The sequence below is a fragment of the Eptatretus burgeri genome, chromosome 4 (assembly GCF_056783735.1).
Source record: "Eptatretus burgeri isolate ZD-2024b chromosome 4, Ebu_testis_v1, whole genome shotgun sequence".
NCBI lineage: Eukaryota > Metazoa > Chordata > Myxini > Myxiniformes > Myxinidae > Eptatretus > Eptatretus burgeri.
In genome coordinates this window covers 80,475,843-80,493,550 of record NC_140964.1, presented here as the reverse complement: position 1 = coordinate 80,493,550, position 17,708 = coordinate 80,475,843, and the positions used below count along the sequence as shown (strand labels likewise).

The 17,708-nt window shown below is 43.8% G+C and overlaps 1 protein-coding gene across 3 annotated transcripts in view; it reads left to right on the top strand.

The window, feature by feature from the left end:
- Nucleotides 1–17,708, top strand: part of PHKG1 (phosphorylase kinase catalytic subunit gamma 1) — a 72,014-nt gene that overhangs the window by 34,756 nt on the left and 19,550 nt on the right. For all 3 annotated transcript variants that reach the window (XM_085878928.1, XM_085878929.1, XM_085878930.1), the window contains 5 exons: nt 7,461–7,621; nt 8,792–8,967; nt 9,349–9,403; nt 9,801–9,866; nt 16,632–16,795. In XM_085878928.1, coding sequence (XP_085735054.1) covers nt 7,527–7,621; nt 8,792–8,967; nt 9,349–9,403; nt 9,801–9,866; nt 16,632–16,795 — 556 coding nt within the window. In that variant the 5' untranslated portion in view covers nt 7,461–7,526. The remainder of the gene's footprint in view (nt 1–7,460; nt 7,622–8,791; nt 8,968–9,348; nt 9,404–9,800; nt 9,867–16,631; nt 16,796–17,708) is intronic.

The window sequence follows — 17,708 nt, the reverse complement described above, 5'->3', positions numbered from 1 at the left end:
TCTCTCACCGTAGGCAGGTCGGTGGTCTTTCTGTCTTATACCGTCTCCTTTCCGGTCTCACCCCCCCCTGCTGTGTCTGCGATTTGTCCCCACCATATTTCCACAGGGCACTCAAGGTCCGCCAACAACCCGCTTCTGGTAAAACTACCAAAATCACTAATCGCTGCTCTCCTTCACTCTTTCATTCCTCTTTTTTTTTCCTTTGTAAAAAAAACTCCCTCACTCTGTTCAATCCCATTCTTCCCTCCAGGCCTTCAAAACAGCTGTTCACCACCACCTCTTATCGTCCCCCATCCAAATCCTCGATCTTTTCTACCCACGTTAATCCACCCCAAACCCACCTCCTTCAAATTCCCTGATTTCCTTCCTGAAAGTCCCTGTAATGTCCATCTTGTATACCCTGTGTTCCCTGCCCCATCCCTCTCCCTTTCACAGATCTCCCAATGTCTCTGTTCCCCACTGTTTTGTCCATCCCACTCCCGCCCCTCTTGTCTCATGCCCCACCCCCCCACCCTTGCTGTGCGTTGTGTGTTAGCTCTCATACGAGCCTTGACAAGGTATACAAAAAAAGGCTCCGTGGCCAGATAATATGCACCCTGGAGTATTGATGGAGGTGGCTGAGCAGGTAAATGAGATGTTAACGGATATTTTCAATTGTTCCCTGGAGTCAGGACAGGTACCAGAGGATCATAGAGTAGCAAATGTAACACTATGATTTAAGAAAGGATCCAGAGAAGAATTTGGGACCTATAGTTGTTTGATTTTGATTTTGATTTTTGATTCAGACTTTGATTTGGGAGGGGGGTAATTTGACTTTAGTCGTGGGGAAGGGGTTGGAGACGTTAATTAGCAATTAGATGAAGTACCATTTCGGTAGATCCAGACAAATTAAGGGTAGTTCTCGTCTAACAAATCTTTTAGAGTTCCATGAAGCAGTGTCTGATTGGGTGGATGAGGGAAAGGCAGTGGACATAGTATATCTGGACTTTAAGAAGGCATTTGATAAGGTACCACATCTGAGGTTGTTCACCAAGGCGAGGGCTTATGAAGTGGCTGGTCAGGTAGCTAATTGGATTGGAAACTGCCTTTGTGATCGGAAGCAAAGAGGAGCTGTGAGTGGGAGGATGTTTTGCTGGTTGGATGTAAGTTATTTAGTCCCTCAAGGATCTGTTCTAGGACCATTTTTAAGGCGCTGTCACACCTTGACGATTTAGCCAGCAATGGCAACGTATAAAATATATGTAAAACGTTGGCGTACGCTGAAGTTTTGATGTTTTAAAAAAAGTTTTGGTCGTATTCATAACGTGTTGGTTGTATGCATAACATATTAGTAACAGGCACAGAACGTTTCGTTGTCTTATAGATAACTTATACCAACGAATGCTTAGCCTGTTGTCGGCGTTCACAACCTATGCCCAACGATAGTTTAACTTAGGCATAGCGCGCTGCACATATCGCCGACGAACTCGTGGCGTAGCCTGTTAAAAACCTGCCGCACGCCGATTTAAATCATAACCACCTGAAAATTGAAAGTGTCAACCACGCAGTCACACCTTGACGATTTAGCCAGCGTATGCCGACCTATGAAAAATTTGCCAAACCAAGCTGGCACACGTCGAATACGTTATGGGTAAGTTGTGTATACGTTAAGAGCACGCTGAAAAACGATGAAGTATGCTGTCATATTTCGTGGTACGTCTCTTATGTCGTGGAATTTCAAGCATGTTGAAAATTTTATGACGTACTCGACATATGGCTCACACGTTCCGCTACGCTGGGAATAAGTTGTCGGCACGATATGCGATCGTTGACACACGTCGACACAAGTTCCTTGTAAGTTACTCATAAGTCGAAACACGTCGAGGTAATGTTTAGCATACCCGAAACTTATTTTCTCCGTCAAGGCACGTTTTCTTTTTTTCTCCTTGGCTCCGTGAAGGCACGTGACGAAATATCTGAAGTTGTTGCTGTTGTTGTTGTTGTTGTTCGTTTGTTGTTTTTTTAAAAGTCTATCACGAATTTTAAAATATATTCGGACATTTGCTTTTAAGTTTTGACGTTGACGTGACAATATCCTCAAACAGAAAATATTCACAGAGGAGGAACTAAGAATAAGACATGAGCAAACTGAAGAGGCAATCGGACGTGACGTAACGGCACGTGATGAAATATCGGAAGTTATTGTTGTTTTTTTTTTTGTTTTTTTAAACGCTGCCAATACGCCATTATACGGTAGCTGTAAATTAGAAACACGTTCAGTAAGTTCTGTGGTCGTTCGGAAGACGTCAATCAAATACGTCTACATACGCCAATATACTTTGGAGGTACGTTACACAGTGGTTCAAAGCACGTTACTCATAGGTTAGAAAAAAGTTTTGGGTACGCTAAGCATTACCTCGACGTGTTTCGACTTATGAGTAACTTACAAGTAACGTGTGTCAACGATCGCATAACGTACCTCGACGTGTGTCAACGATTGTGTAACGTGCTTACAACACGTTACTCATAGGTTATAAATAAGTTTCGGGTACGCTAATCATTACCTCGACGTGTTTCGACTTATGAGTAACTTACAAGTAACGTGTGTCGACATGTGTCAACGATCGCATAACGTGCCTACAACTTATGGCCAGCGTAGTGGAACATGTGAGTCATACACTGGCATACGCCGTAAAATTTCAAGCATGCTAAAATTTGAGGACAATCGCAAAGTACAACAATGAAAGCCAGCATACTACAACGTATGGCAGTGTTTTTCAGCGTGCTCTTAACGTATACAAAACTTACCCATAACGTATTCGACGTGTGCCAGCGTTTTCGACAAATTTTTCATCAGTCAGCATACGCTGGCTAAATCGTCAAGGTGTGACCGCCTTTAGGTACTGGGGAAGGGTAAGAATAATGAAAATGGAGATTGCATGATGCAAGGAACAATCTTGGAGCATGTTACACAAGAGAAGGATGGAGGGGTGGTAATAGATTTGTGGGGTAAGCAGACAGGACAGTGCCAGGCAGTCAGAGGTAAAGCAAACAGGGTTTTAGGTTGTATTCATAGGGGGATAAATTATAAATCGATAGACTATAGAGGTGTTGTTTTTTAATTTGTTTTGTACATGGTCTAGGCTCATGGAAGAGCTAGGATGCAGAACAGGACACAACATAACAAAGGGAATAGCAGGAGAAAGGGGAAACGCCAATTGCAGGACGGAGGGAGAAGGTCGACGTAGACGGACAAAGTAGGGATGCGGGTCATGATGAGAGGAAGGGGAGAATGCACTGGTGGACAATATGGATACATAAACAAAATTTTGGGAGGGGCGTGGATGGTTTAACAGATGTCAAAAAGATCATGGCTTTGGATGGGGGATGACCTAAGATGATGGTGAACAGCTGTCTTGAAGATCTGGAGGGAAGAATGAGATCAAAGTAAGTGTGGAAGGTGGTTCCACAGGCAGGAAAAGAGCACAATAATTAAGTGGAGGTGAGCAGTGGTTCTGGATTTTGGCTGTTTCATTAGGAGGGGTTTCTGGTTGACTATGCATCCTCCAGATGCTTGGGGGGTCATATCACGAAGAGGGCAGAGGGGGCAAGACCAGAAAGGAAGTGGAAGAGGACAGAGAGACTACCGACCTGTTGGCGATAGCGAAGTGATTGGCCCATGCACTCAGCTTATTCGTGAGAGGTTCCAATGATCTTGAAAGCCTTGGTTTCAATGGTGTTAAGCTGAGTAAGAGCGGAGGCAGGGTAGTCAGCCTGCAGGGTAGAGCAGTACTCCATCAAGCTGCGGGTGAAAGCTTTATAGGTGGCTGAGAGCTCAGATTTGCCAAGGAAGGACTTTATATGATGGAGAATGCCAAGCCGGCGTCTGGCTTTGGAGGCCAATTTTGAAACGTGGCTTGCCCAAAAGGGATCATGGCTGAGAGTGAGACCAGTGAGACCCAGGAGTTTGAGTGACTGAACCACTTCGATGGGGTTGTTGAGAAAGTAGATGGGAGGGTTTGCGTAACTGGATATATGAATTTAGTGAGGCGCCATCGAGAACATTGTGTGTTGCTTTGGTCGCCACGGCTTAGGAAAGACATAGCTACCATAGAGAGGGTTCAGCACAGTGCGATTAGATTGATTGCAGGCCGAGCTAGACTCAACTATGAGGAAGGAACAGCTCTGGAGGCGGATTTATACATTAGAAAGGAGGCAGTTACGAGCGAATATGATAGAGATGTTTAAGATAATGAAGGGTCTCGACAAAATAAGTGCAGGAGAATTATTCAGCAGAACAGGCAGTGATATTGTTGCAGAACCGGATATCGGCTGCGAGCACGACCGCAAGGTGAGGCGGTAGGTTCGACTCTACCGAACACCTGGAATCCAGATCGTACTTTTCAGAAAACTCCGACAAGTACGGGTCCCTTACTGGACCGTGAATCGTCAATAATTCCACCACGTGGTACAGGGTTTTTTTTACCAATCTTCAAAATACCTAGAGATCCACGTGGCGAGTTACCGAGTATTCACACCCTGGACGGCACTCGTACGAGTCGAGCCGTTAGCGTGCCCGACCCATGCGCAACCCGAGCGGACCGTTGCCGAAGTTCCGTCGGTCCAAATGTACATTTACAGCGGCAACAGCCTTTGTAATTCACCACCACGTGCCATGCTAAGCCAATGGAAGAAACACAGCAATGAACTGATACATTTAACAAATGTATTTATTTGTAATGGAGGAAAGGGGGGAGCATGCAAGAAGCAGAGTTGTCACGACTAATGAGATGCAAGTATGTACAGCAAAGAGCACTTATACAATTCCCACTTTCAGATGGGCGCATACACACACACACACACACACACACACACACACACACACACACACACACACACACACACACACACACACACACACACACACACACGCGCGAAACGCTGGCCACAGCCTTCATTGAGGCCTCCAGCTCAGAGGGAAAGGCGAGCTGAAGACCAGAGCCTGCACTCTGACCTGTCCGCCTCGTGCGGGTACGTTGAGCTAGCGGGGTGGCGGGACTCAGACCTGAAGCAGCCCAGCCGTCCACACGACCGGGCTCCCGGCGAACGGAGGCCGGCAGGGCTAAGTCTGGCAAGACGAAAAACTGGCTTTCCAAAAGAACCACCACCCGGGACCTTTCGCATGTGAGGTGAACGTGATCACCACTCTTGGTCGGGCGAACGTGATCACCACTCTTGGTCAGGCGAATGTGATCGCCACTCTTGGTCAGGCGAACGTGATCGCCACTCTTGGTCAGGCGAACGTGATCGCCACTCGTGTCAGGCGAACGTGATCACCACTCGTGTCACAAGTTTCTCTCCTCCGGAAAAACGGAGCCGGACCTTTTATCCTTGCCCCTCCCTCTGTCGAACCTTGGTGTCATGGTCTATGTCTTCCCTCATTGGCTGGTTTTGGCGCGCAGAATGCGGTCGTCGCCCTGTCATTGGCCAAAACGGGTGCCAAGGCTGTTGATTGGACCGGGTGGCGTGACGGGGCATCTCGACTCCCCGCCCCCCGAAGAGGCTTCGCTTCTCTTGGAGCCCGCTCTGTGCCCTTTGATCGACTTACGGCCACCTCGTCCACGCCCCCCCCCCCCGGATTGGGCAAGAGACGTCAGGCCTTCGTGAACTCCTCCCACGTACGTGCTGACACGCACGTAGGCCATGGCGTCCATGTAAGGAAGCGAGGTGAAGGCGTGTTGTTGTAGTTGATGTTGGTGGTGTAAAAATAAAAGAAAACCCTGACTATCAAAGTAAGTTACAGCGCATGTACATTTATCCACCCCTTAAACGAGGGACGGGAACCCTAACTAAAAAACGCATATTTACCGATATAACTGTTCCATAGGACCTGTATGTGGAGTGCTCATGGTTTCCAGATTCGTAACAATATGACCAGGGGCCACAGCCTGAGTAAAGAAGAGGAGAGTTAAGACAGTAGTAATACAAGGTAGGGGTCTTTTGCTCAGAGTAGTAAATGCATGCAATGGTCTCTGTGAAAAGGTAATGGCAGCAGAAACAGTAGATAAGTTTAAATTGTAATTAGATAGGTACCTGGGTTCATTGGAGATAGAAGGGTGCAGGGATATTGACAGGACGTGTCGGTAACTTGAGTGTGGCTGCATCATTGTGTACATCTTTGCTGAGTATGATGTATATGCGAAGGCAGAAGATTTTGTCAGGGGTTAGTGGGTGGTCGGTGGTGTGTATTCTTCACCCTTATAGTAATAATAATAACAATAATTATTATTCCCCATTTTAATTTTTAACACCCTTCTGATATTTCTGAGCCTGCCAGACTTTTCTCCTCCCCTCATCCTCCAAAAGAAATTAAGTCGTTAGCTTGACACTAATTTAAATTGGTGTTAGTGTCGTGTCTTGACATAATGGGCGGAATGGCCTCCTCCTGCGTCAAATTTCCTTGTATTTTCTTGTTCAGGCAAACGCTCAGTTGCGAAAAACAAAACCCCATTTTGTACTGTCCTGTCCAATTCATTTGAAATTTGTGATCTTCCACATTTGTTACCTCTGCCACCAAAGGTGAAGGAGGTTATTTTTTCACCCCTTTCTGTTTGTTTGTTTGTTTGTTTGTTTGGGTACATGATATCTCAAAAAGTTGTGGACGGATCCGGGTGAAATTTTGTAGACGGATCCGGGTGAAATTTTGTAGACAGGTTCGGTGTGTGACAAAGACGAAGTGTTTAGATTTTGGTAAAGATCCGGATCCGGATCCAGCTACTAGTATTTTAAAGTGATTCTTCACCATTGAGAGATAGGGCCAAAAACGATATAAAGCACGATATCTCAAAAATGTATTGGGCCTGATATGTTCTCGTGGATCAGGCATTACGGGTCAGAGGTATGCACTCCACCGAGTGCCCTTCTTGTTTTCTCTGTAACCTATTGTAATTGTCCATCATGCCTCGGCTTTGTAAGTACAGTAAAAAATAAAAAAAGATATTTTGTGTGCTGTTAACTAGTTAGTTGACCCTTTGGATTCACGTTGTGAAGCATTGTTTTTGTGTTGACCTCTAAGCTGATATTATATGTTCCATGCATTACCTGGGCTCACTGAAAGAACGAGGTGACAGAGGGTAAAAAGCAGTGCACTGGCAGTGTTGCAACAGTTGGACACGAGCAAGGGAATGAAGTAACAGGAAAAGAGGAGCAGGGAGGAGGTGGAACTAGTCACCTGAAAGTTGGAAGGTTGAGTGAGATTTGGTCAACGGGGGTAGAATTGATCATAGATAGGGATGGGACATGACATGACATGAGATGGTGCACCACCTGCACTACACTTCCATGCTCTTCCTGTTCCACAGTTTCAAATATGACATTCTTCCCTTTTCTGCAAATTCCATTTCCTGATGACAGCATTTGCTTTCAATGACATTTTCAGTTTTTCACAATATATCCTGTGATAACCTGTTGTTTGTTATTAGAAGCAAGTGGTGCTTCGGAGGGTAAAAGGAATCTGAGGACTTTGTGGAGAAGGGAAGTTCGGAAACATGACTCGGGATATTCGGGCAGAAGATGACTTGCCTGACAGTGCAGCAGCTTTGGATTTCTATAAAAAGTATGAACCGAAGGAAATAATTGGCCGGTGAGTGTTTTGTTCATTTTTATCCACTTTTCCATTTATTTTATTTTATTTTAAAGGAGTTTTGCAATTCTTTAATTATATTTTTTCCTGAAGTATTGCTGGTTGCAGTTGTTGGTCCTCATTTGCTGATGAAAGTGAACTTGTTTAACCTTGTATTTCCATGAAGACCAGTTATTTGTGTCAGCTAAATGGTTTGCAGCAAAATTGATCTTCAAATGCGTTCCATTCCAAGTCTGCTGATTTGATGAGCGATTTCCTGATTTCCATTCTTTATATGCCTGGTGTTAGCTCAATGGTTAGGGTGGTGGGCTTGGGATCCTTGGATCCTGAGTTCAAATCCCACTCGACTGTTGAAATAATACCAGATGGGTTTGACTCTGCCTGTCATCCTTCCAATGTCTGCAAAATGAGTGCCAGTTTGCTGGTATCCTGTGTCGGAGTAGCGACCCGTCCAGGATTGTGCCCAATAGCCAAGGAGACTGCTTAGGCAGCACCAACGCTCTGCATAGAGTATGGTCCCGATGGATGGATTCTTTCTGGTTTTATTGAGTTTCTCTGCCCCCTTCAACCCACCCCCACTTTTTGATTTATCCAGCAAGGATTTGAGGGTGAGAGAGGGATTTTGTGTCACTTTAAAGTATTTTCTTTTGTGGGCCCTTCATTTCCAATGTAAATGATTTATTTGCTTTCTGCCACAAATTTCTTGTTCAACATTGTCAATAATGCTGAATTTGTAACAGCTCGGTTTCGGATCTGATTGGGTGTATATTATATAAATGATGTGGGACTGTTGGGATGGCTTGCCAACTTAACTCTTCTGTAAAATCCGCTCCATGCTGATGACATCCAGTGAGCTAGAAACTCGTTTGTGGATTGATTCTCTTGCCAAGAGAATGGGGATTTGGAGGGTGGGGGAGGTGGGGAGGAAGGGCAGAGGGGTGGAGGTCTTTTAATAAGAGGCTGATGAAACCACGTGTGTGTAGTTCACTAATACTATGAGTAGCAATGTAGCAGCTGACACTGCTTTTAGCAGTGAGTGGTTTTGTTTACCACGGACTGCAGTTGAAGACGGAAGGTAGGTTTCTATGACATTTTCATTTTTCGTGCATGCATTGGTGCGTGCACACGTTTTGATTGCACATCATTATGTCTTGCTTTTATGGGATGTAGAGGGGTGAGCAGCGTGGTTCGCCGATGCCTCAACAAGCATACGGGTGTGGAGTATGCAGTTAAAATCATTGACATTACACCCGAGCGCCTTAGCACACAGCAGCTCGAAGAGATCCAGACATCCACTGTCAAGGAAATCGACATCCTCAAGAAGGTCTCGGGCCATCCAAATGTCAGTGAGTAACAAGATATGAGATGGAGGTCTATTGTATGATATTTATGGAATAATGCAGTTTTGTCGTTAATTCAATACGTACAAGCCCTTTAGTTAGCAATCTTTTTGTAAAGATAAAGTTTGTTTATTTAGTCGTGAAACTTTTGTTTTCTTTTTTTTTGTGCTTGTTTAATTTTTACCGACACATTTTGCTCTTTGTACTTCCTATTCAATGTGTTTTCCAATTATGGCATTGTATTTGTATCACAGCTGTTATCAGGGTAGGAAAGAAATAGTTTTGTAGTTTGACATGACCTTGTGGATTTTGTATCATCTTGTGCCGCATTTTCTCCTCTTCTTGATATCTGAGGCTCTTTTAATTATTGTTTTTTTTTTTTTTCAGTTGCCCTCATTGACTGCTACCAATCAAACACTTTTATCTTCTTGATCTTTGATTTGTAAGTATTTCTTATTTTCATGGATTCGGTGTAATAAAGTCCAAGCGTCTTGCATGCATTTGTCCCTCTTTCCACCTGTGATATTGCCTCCCTGTGTCGATGCAACCATTTTCCTTCCTCCACTGCATCATTCTTCAAGGCTGCAGCTCATTTTCATCTCTCATTTCTGTTTGCGATCTTTTGTTCCCTCCCCCACCCCCTTCCATTTCTTCCATATCCTATTGTATTCTCTATTGACATGAGCTTGTTCCTCTTTTCTCCCCTTCTGTGTCAGTTAAAACACCCTCATCCTGCGCCATGTCTGTTTCTCCAAGCGCCTTGACTTTGCGTGGAAAAAATATTTTGGAATGGATTTTGTGTAATACCCTTTTCTGTCATCTGACGTTTTTATCTGCAGAATGAAGAGAGGAGAACTCTTTGATTACCTCACGGAAAAGGTGACATTGAGTGAAAAGGAGACAAGGTGGGACATTGTTAGATTCAAATTTTGTAAGTGGAGGTTTTATGAATATCTGTCAATTTTCTTTCAAGATGACACGTGGATTAGGAAAAGAATGGACAATGGTTGGAATTTGGGTAGAAAGGGTATATTATGAAGTCCTTTGTTCTACCTTGATGATGAATGATATTGTTGTGGGCCGGGGTTCGGTGGCGATAAACGACCACTAAGTGGAGCAGTAGAGCCGTCTCACACCAAACACCCAGAATTTAAAAGGTCGTCACTCCGGATAACTCCGGAGTCGATGGGCCACTTAAAGGAACATGATCGCCAATTCTCTGATGGCGTGGGGTAGGGTCAATAGCCAAATTTCAATATACCTAAGTACCCACGTCGTCAAATTACCGGGGAAGTCACACCCTCGGCCGACTCTGTCCGAACCGAGTCGCAGGTACCGAATCGGATCCGGCGTAACCGAGCGGAGTTACCAGAGCTGTGCCGGTCCCAATGACAACTTACGGCACCAACGGCCTTACAATTTCTCAATACGCACCGTGCTGGGTCAACGGGAGAAAGCACAGAAACTGAGCTGGTACATTTAACACGGGGGTTTATTCATAAACAATAATCCGGGAGGGGAGCACACAAAGAGCAGAGTTATCCGAATAAAAGAAATGCAGGCAATGTACAGTGAGCAAAAAGCACTAAACAGTTCTACTTAACAGACTGGCACCCCTCCCCCCCCACCCCCGCGCGTGCACACGCATACACACACACACACACACACACACACACACAAATGGTGGCTGTGGCCTTTATTTTGGCCCTTCAGATTGGGAGGGAAAGGCGAGCTGAGGGCAGGGGCCTATTCTTGCACCTGTCCGCCTCGTGCGGTCTGATCGAGCTTGTCCGGTGGCAGGACTCGAACCCGCCGCCACAATGAATCACCAAGCACCAGGGACCAGGAACGACGCAACGGACGCCAGTCAGCACGGGAACGGACCGGACGAGACGAGCACCCGCGGGTAGACGAGAACGCCAGCAGGAAGACGAGGCTTCTTCTCTTTCTCCCCCTTTTCTTGATGGCTCGCCACACTCTTATGTCCTTCCCCTCCCCCATGGGTCGAGGGAACCGCTCTGAGGGACTCTCCTGCGGATTGGACGAGGGGCAAACATCCCATCTGGCTGGGCTGGGCCGCCCCTGAGGTGGTCAGCCTCCTGATTGGACGAGGCGTCTCGGGGGGGTGTGTCGAGGCATCTCGGAGGCCCGCCCCCGAAGAGGCTCCGTAGTAGCTTTCGGCACGCTGGCCTCCCATTGGCTGGGGCACGCGAGCGATGCTCGCCCTTCGCTCATTGGCTGGAGGAAACGTTCCATGCCCTTCCTCGGGGCGATCTGAGGAGATGGAAGCTCTGCCCACGTCTTCAGCCAAAAACACGTGGGCAATGGCGACCGGGTTGAGTGAGGGACGGTGCTGTTGTTGTTGTTGTTGTTGTGGTAAATGTATAAAACCTGACTATAAAATAACTCACAGCGCACACACGAAATTCCCATTAGACATAGGGGATGGATTTTAACTATAAACACATACTTATCGAAATAACTAAAGGCCTGGTCACACCATGACGTTTTAGCCAACGTATGCCGATTTTTGAATTTTTTTTCTAAAACGCTGGCACACGTTGAATACGTTATGGGTAAGTTTTGATAACATTGAGAGCACGCTGAAAAACACTGCCATACGTTGTTGTACGTTGGCTTTAAACGTTGTACTTTTTGGTTGTCCTCAAATTTTTTCATGCTTGAAATTTCATGACGTATGACTCACACGTTCCGCTACGCTGGCCACAAGTTGTATGCACGGTCTGCGATCGTTGACAGACGTCAACACATGCTACTTGTAAGTTAATCATAAGTTGAGACACGCTGAGGTAATGTTTAGCGTACTCGAAACTTATTTCTAACCTATGATTAACGTGTTGTTGGCACGTTACGCGATCGTTGCCACACATCGACAGACGTTACTTTTAAGTTACTCATAGGCTGAAAGACGTCGGTATAATGGATCGTCCTTGCGTCAGCGTCCACGGCCACGGCCAGGACACTTATTTGCAGCATTCTTCAAACTTTTCTTCGGCATGACGAGGATGTTCACACTTCGATGTCTAGCTTGGCTATGATTCCAATTGTCCATCGGCAGCGTCTATTTAAAATAGTCGAGTTTGAGTGTTTTAACACGTTCAGAAGAAACGCTTCAAATTTCAAAACCCCAGCGTCAAAAAACAAAGGCGAGTGACAGCAATTTAAATCGTTCATTGTAAACAATGAAAATAGCTGAGTGGTACCGTTTAAAAGTCGTTGAGTGTAAAAAAATCAAATTGTTGAGCGCAAGCATCTACTTTCAATAGTGGAGATGCAGCCATTTAAATCGTTGAGTTTATCATTTAAATCGTTAAACGCAAGGAGGATCCATCATAACCCAAACCCTCCCCCTCACACTCACCTACTACTGCCAACACGAACAAACTACTACTAATACTAATACTGATACTGATACTGATACTGATACTGCTGACATGGACATCGACTCAAAAAGGACTCGAAAACACTGTTGGGTTCCCCTTTTATGAACACCATTTTATATACCAATTCCCAAAACCGCTGGGAACACGTCTTTATATGGCAGTTGTAAGCTAGAAACACGTTAATTTTTTTTTTTGTCGACCGGAGGACGTCATTGGAATACGTCTACATACGTCGATGTGTGTTGGGACTACGTAAAGAATTGGTTCAAAGCACGTCAAACATAAGTTAGAAATAAGTTTCGCGTAAAAAAGACATTACCGCGGTGTGTTTCGACTTATGAGTAGCTTATAAGTAGCGTTTGTGGACGTGTGTAAGCGTCCACATATCGTGTGTAAAACCTATCCCCATCGCATGCGGAACGTGTGTCATACGCCGAGTACGTCGTAAAATTTTGAACATGTTTAAAATTTCTTGACGTACTCTACTTACTACGACGTATGATAGCGTACTTTAGCGTTGTACTCACGTATACCAAACTTACTCATACCGTATTTGACGTGCCCCAACGTTTTAGACACATTTTTCTTAGGTCGGCATATGCTGGCAAGATCGCCAAGGTGTGACCGCGATGTTGACACTTCCATTTCTACGGCAGTTATGATTCGAATCGTTGTGCGTCAGCCTTTTAATAGGCTACGTCACGACATCGTCGGCGATGCGTGCAACGCGCTATGCCTAAGTTAGACTATCGTTGGGCATCGGTTGTGTAGGCCGACAACAGGTTCAGCATTCGTTGGTATAAGTTATCTATAACACAACGAAACGTTCTGTGTCCGTTACCAATGCGTTATACATAAGACCAAGTCGCTATGAATACGTCCGAATCTTTAAAAAAAACATAAAAAGTTCAACGTAAGCCAGCGTTTTACATACATTTTAATACGTTGCCATCGCTGGCTAAAACGTCAAGGTGTGACCGGGCCTTAAGCTTTGGGACTGCTGTCTGTCTGTGTGCAAATGACTTCCAGATTCGCAACAATATTACAATTTTGATTACCCTCTCACTGTTTGTTGATCTTCTCTCAACCTCCTTTCACCTAGAGAAATTCTTTGCTATTTTGTGTTGGATTCCAATTTTTTTTTTTTCGTGTAAGAATTCTTTCAAGAAAACATGACGAGAATAATACGTTTTTACTTTAAGAACTATGTCTGCACATCATACGTGTAGGCTATACAGTCAACCCCCGCTTCATCGCGGTTCACCTATCGCGCCCCCGGTTCATCGCGGGTTTTCCTTTGGAACGTAACTAATTTTTTCTGCGGATTCCCCGGTACATCGCGGTTATAATGTATAAAATATAAATTATTTAAGCAATAAATTATAACGCGTGGTGCTCGACCAGTCACACAACGGACGAGACAAAGGTTTCGCTTGTGAACTTCGAATATTTTCTACGTTTTTTTCTCCAAGCCTCACGATGCCACCCAAACGCCCTGCACCTTTCTAAGGCTTCTGGCAAGGAACCGAAGCGCCAGATGAAGGTCCTGGGACACTCCAGGAGACAGTTAAGGTGCTCAATATATGCTTCGGGAAGGAAAAAGGTTTGCCGCTGTTGGATGAGCACTGCTCGTACCGAGCACCTCAAAACCTACCAGACGAGTCGATCTCTGGCACCTCAAACCCAATCGCTGCCAAACCGACCAGACCAGACGAGTCGATTTTTTTTTTAGGGAGGCGTCCATTCATCGCGGATTTTCACTTAGCGCGGGGAGGTTTGGAACGTAACCCCTGCGAGAAACGGGGGATTGCTGTATATGTAACCATTGTCAAATCTTCATCTCAGGTGGGAAATCAGGCTCTTCCTTTGTCATGCCATCTTTTAGTCTTTATCCCACGCATGTGAAGCAAAAAGCAGGGTTAAGCATTTGGTTTATTTCCGTCTGTCTGTCTGTCTGTCTGTCTGTCCGTCCATCCACAAACATCAGTTTATGATCGAGGAGCAACTTCGTTCCAATCGAGTGTTATATTTTGAACATCATTTGGAAAACATGGGTGAAACTCCTCCGTAGGTGTACAGAAATCCCTATTTTTCTAACAACCCTTATGGAGGTTTCTGAATTTTCATTGTCAAAGCATGCCGCGATTACAGGGAATTGAGGTGCTATTCCGATTTGGTGATTTGTTTCTTAACCCATTTCATGTGAATGGGGTGTAATGCCAACGCATCATGACCACGATTATGTGAATTACTCCCATGGTAGTTTCTATATGAGGTATTTTTGTAGAAGTCGGCCGGGTTAAAAAATTTTGCAGGCATGTTACCATGGTCATATGCCAACCAGGCAGGAGGACATCTGTATGTGTCGTTAAATACAAAAATAGCATTCATTTTTGGATTTTACTATTGCCGTTCCCTCCTATGAACTTCACGGAAAATACTGAAGTGACGTCTTTACATTGCACGAAGTAAAGAAAGAGACAATTGTGCTATACACAACCTGATTGTCTGTTGGTCGCGATGAAGTTTGTGACCACATCGATGAGAGACCAATAAATCTTAACAATGAACTTTGAAGCCACCACAATGAACACGACCACATTAAATAAAAATCCATCAGGCTCTCAACTCAGTTTTACTGGGGGAGGAGTGGGGATGACAAAAAAGTTAAAACCCATAGATTCTATGGGAACATGAATCGGAAACGCAAACCTGTAGTTTAGTAGTACTCTGGCTCTAAATTCGTCTCAATCACACATGTGCAAAGAGGAGTGAGATCAGATCATTGTTTTACTCTGTCTGCTTGCCTGTCTGGCAGTCGAACAAAATTGAAAATGATTACAAACAGGACACTTACTGTAAAGGACACAAACCACAGGCACGAAGAACTAATGTATCAAACCATACAGAATCGACCTATTTAATAGCCGCTGCGTCAATGGCAGTTAACTTCCGGAATTAATTTTTTTTTTAATGACCTTTGCAATCTTTCTTTTATTTCAATTGATTTATGTACTGTAACACTGTGGAACACAAATCGCCTTCTTGTCACTTCCAAAAACCTCCAGTTTTGCAGTACTAAGACATGTTAAATAAGGTCGTGTATAAGACTGCATCAACGGAGCTGAAGTTTCGGAATTTTTTTACACGACCCTTAAAATCATCTTTATTTCAATTGAATTATATACTTGTATTGGGGAAGTATTCTATGAACTCTCTAGTTTTGATGAGTCATTCATCCATGGTCTCTTATTGCAATGCATATTTACAATGGTTATTAGTGTTATTATTATTATTATTATTATTATTTATTTTGTTTTTTTTATATACAAATTATGCTGTAATCTTTAGCTCACCTGGAACATCGTTCATCATTGGTCGCATGGTCTGGCAGCCATATTGGATCAAAGGAAAACCTTTAAAATTCATCTTCCCTGAAACTGCTTAACCGATCAATGCAAAACTATGATCGACTACCTATCGGAGCATTTCATTGAAATAAGCTGATCCAAAAGACAATATGACTGCCAGTGATGTGATATAATACAGAAAGTTGGCAATATATTGAAAAAATATGAATTATAGACACATTGGAGTTTCACCTTATCAAATAGGGCTAATTTTGACACAACAGGAAATGACATCATCATATTGGAAGTGGAAAATATCACAAAAACTAAGGCTCATAGACAGCAGGGAGTTCCTCAACTGTGAATATCATGTCAATACTACCGGACCTAAAATGTGTATTATAAATCTAGCTCTTATTTTTACCCTGATCCATCTGTTACTCCACTTTTGGGTAACCATCCAGGTGAACCACAGTACTATTGGTTTTTGACCATCCTCTATTTATTTTTATTTTGCTTTAATTTTTTTCAGCATACAATATGTATGGATTCATGCAAGATTGTTTATGAGCAAGGTTTTGTGCAAAAAAAAAGGAATAGTTTGTGTGGAGGTAGACATGTCTGTTCTCTCTTGCTTTGGTGTATCTTGTGATTTGTCACTCAACAGTGAATGAAATGTAGCATTCAATGGAGAAACTTTGCCGATGGTACACTGGTGATACGTGATTCTCTTCAAGTTGAGATATTTTTTGAAACTACGACAGTTTGCAAAGTACCATCAACCTATTTACTTGTATATGTCCTTTTTTGCCATCCTTCATGAGTTCACCTTTTTAACCTTTCTAAAGGATGATCTTTGTTGTAGACATTGACTATTTTCTAAAACTTACCTTATATTCCTGGCCGATCCCACCAGGAACATTATGCGGGCATTGCTGGAAGTTGTGGAGTTCCTACACAAGATGAACATTGTGCATAGAGACTTGAAACCAGAGAACATCTTGCTCGACGATGAAATGAACATCAAGCTGTCAGATTTTGGTTTCTCTTGCCAGTTGGAGCCAGGACAGCATCTCCGAGGTAAGTTGTTTGCAATATAGGGAAAGGTCATGTGTGTCCACAATGTGATGAACAGCTTAAGTAATGTTCCAGGTAAACTATTTTGGAGGACATTCTTTGAGATGGTAAAAGTTGTGTGCCATTGTAAAGAACTCCTTGTTCTTTTATTTGTGGATTATCTTGGGCAGAGTGCCTGAAGAGTTCTTGGAGCAGAAAGTGATATTGGTCTTCTATATATAGGTCAGTTCTGTACCACAAGCACTGCCCATGAGCCAGGCCATGCCGTTCCCTCCAACGGACCAGAAATCGCAACCATCTTTTCGCTCCACATAGCTGTGAGGCTTCATCGGCCTCTGGTGTACATTTGAAGACTGAACAACACATCTTCTCATTAAATATAGGTACCATTTTGAGGAAACAAAGGTACATTTTGATTACAACTCGTGCAGAGGAAGCGAGGTAATGCATATTTTGTTTGGAGCGATCGTGGCAGTGGTCTATTATGCACCTCAAAACGAAGTTAGCTCTCATAACGCAGAGGAAAGAAAATAGTAGTCTTTAAAGGGGAACCCAGATGCAAATATATATATATATATATATATATATATATATATATTTTTTTTGGAAAAACATTGAAGATCATTAATCACGGTCTAATTTGAATTGGAAAAAAAATTGAATTTTTTTTGTTGTTTTTTCTTGCCGATCACAAGGTTTTGAAAAAAGCCCGAGTGTCGATTTTTGATTTTGCCAGTGACGTCACACTTGAAACCACCTTGATCCGAATGGTGGCTTACATAGAGAAACAGTTTATTTTGAGCTGTGATTCCGATACTGATTTGGTTTTTAGGGGGTTTTTTGCATACCATGTTGAGGCTTGTGTCAGAGCTAATACACAGAAACGTATAACACGCCAGGGGACAAGTGGGGTGGG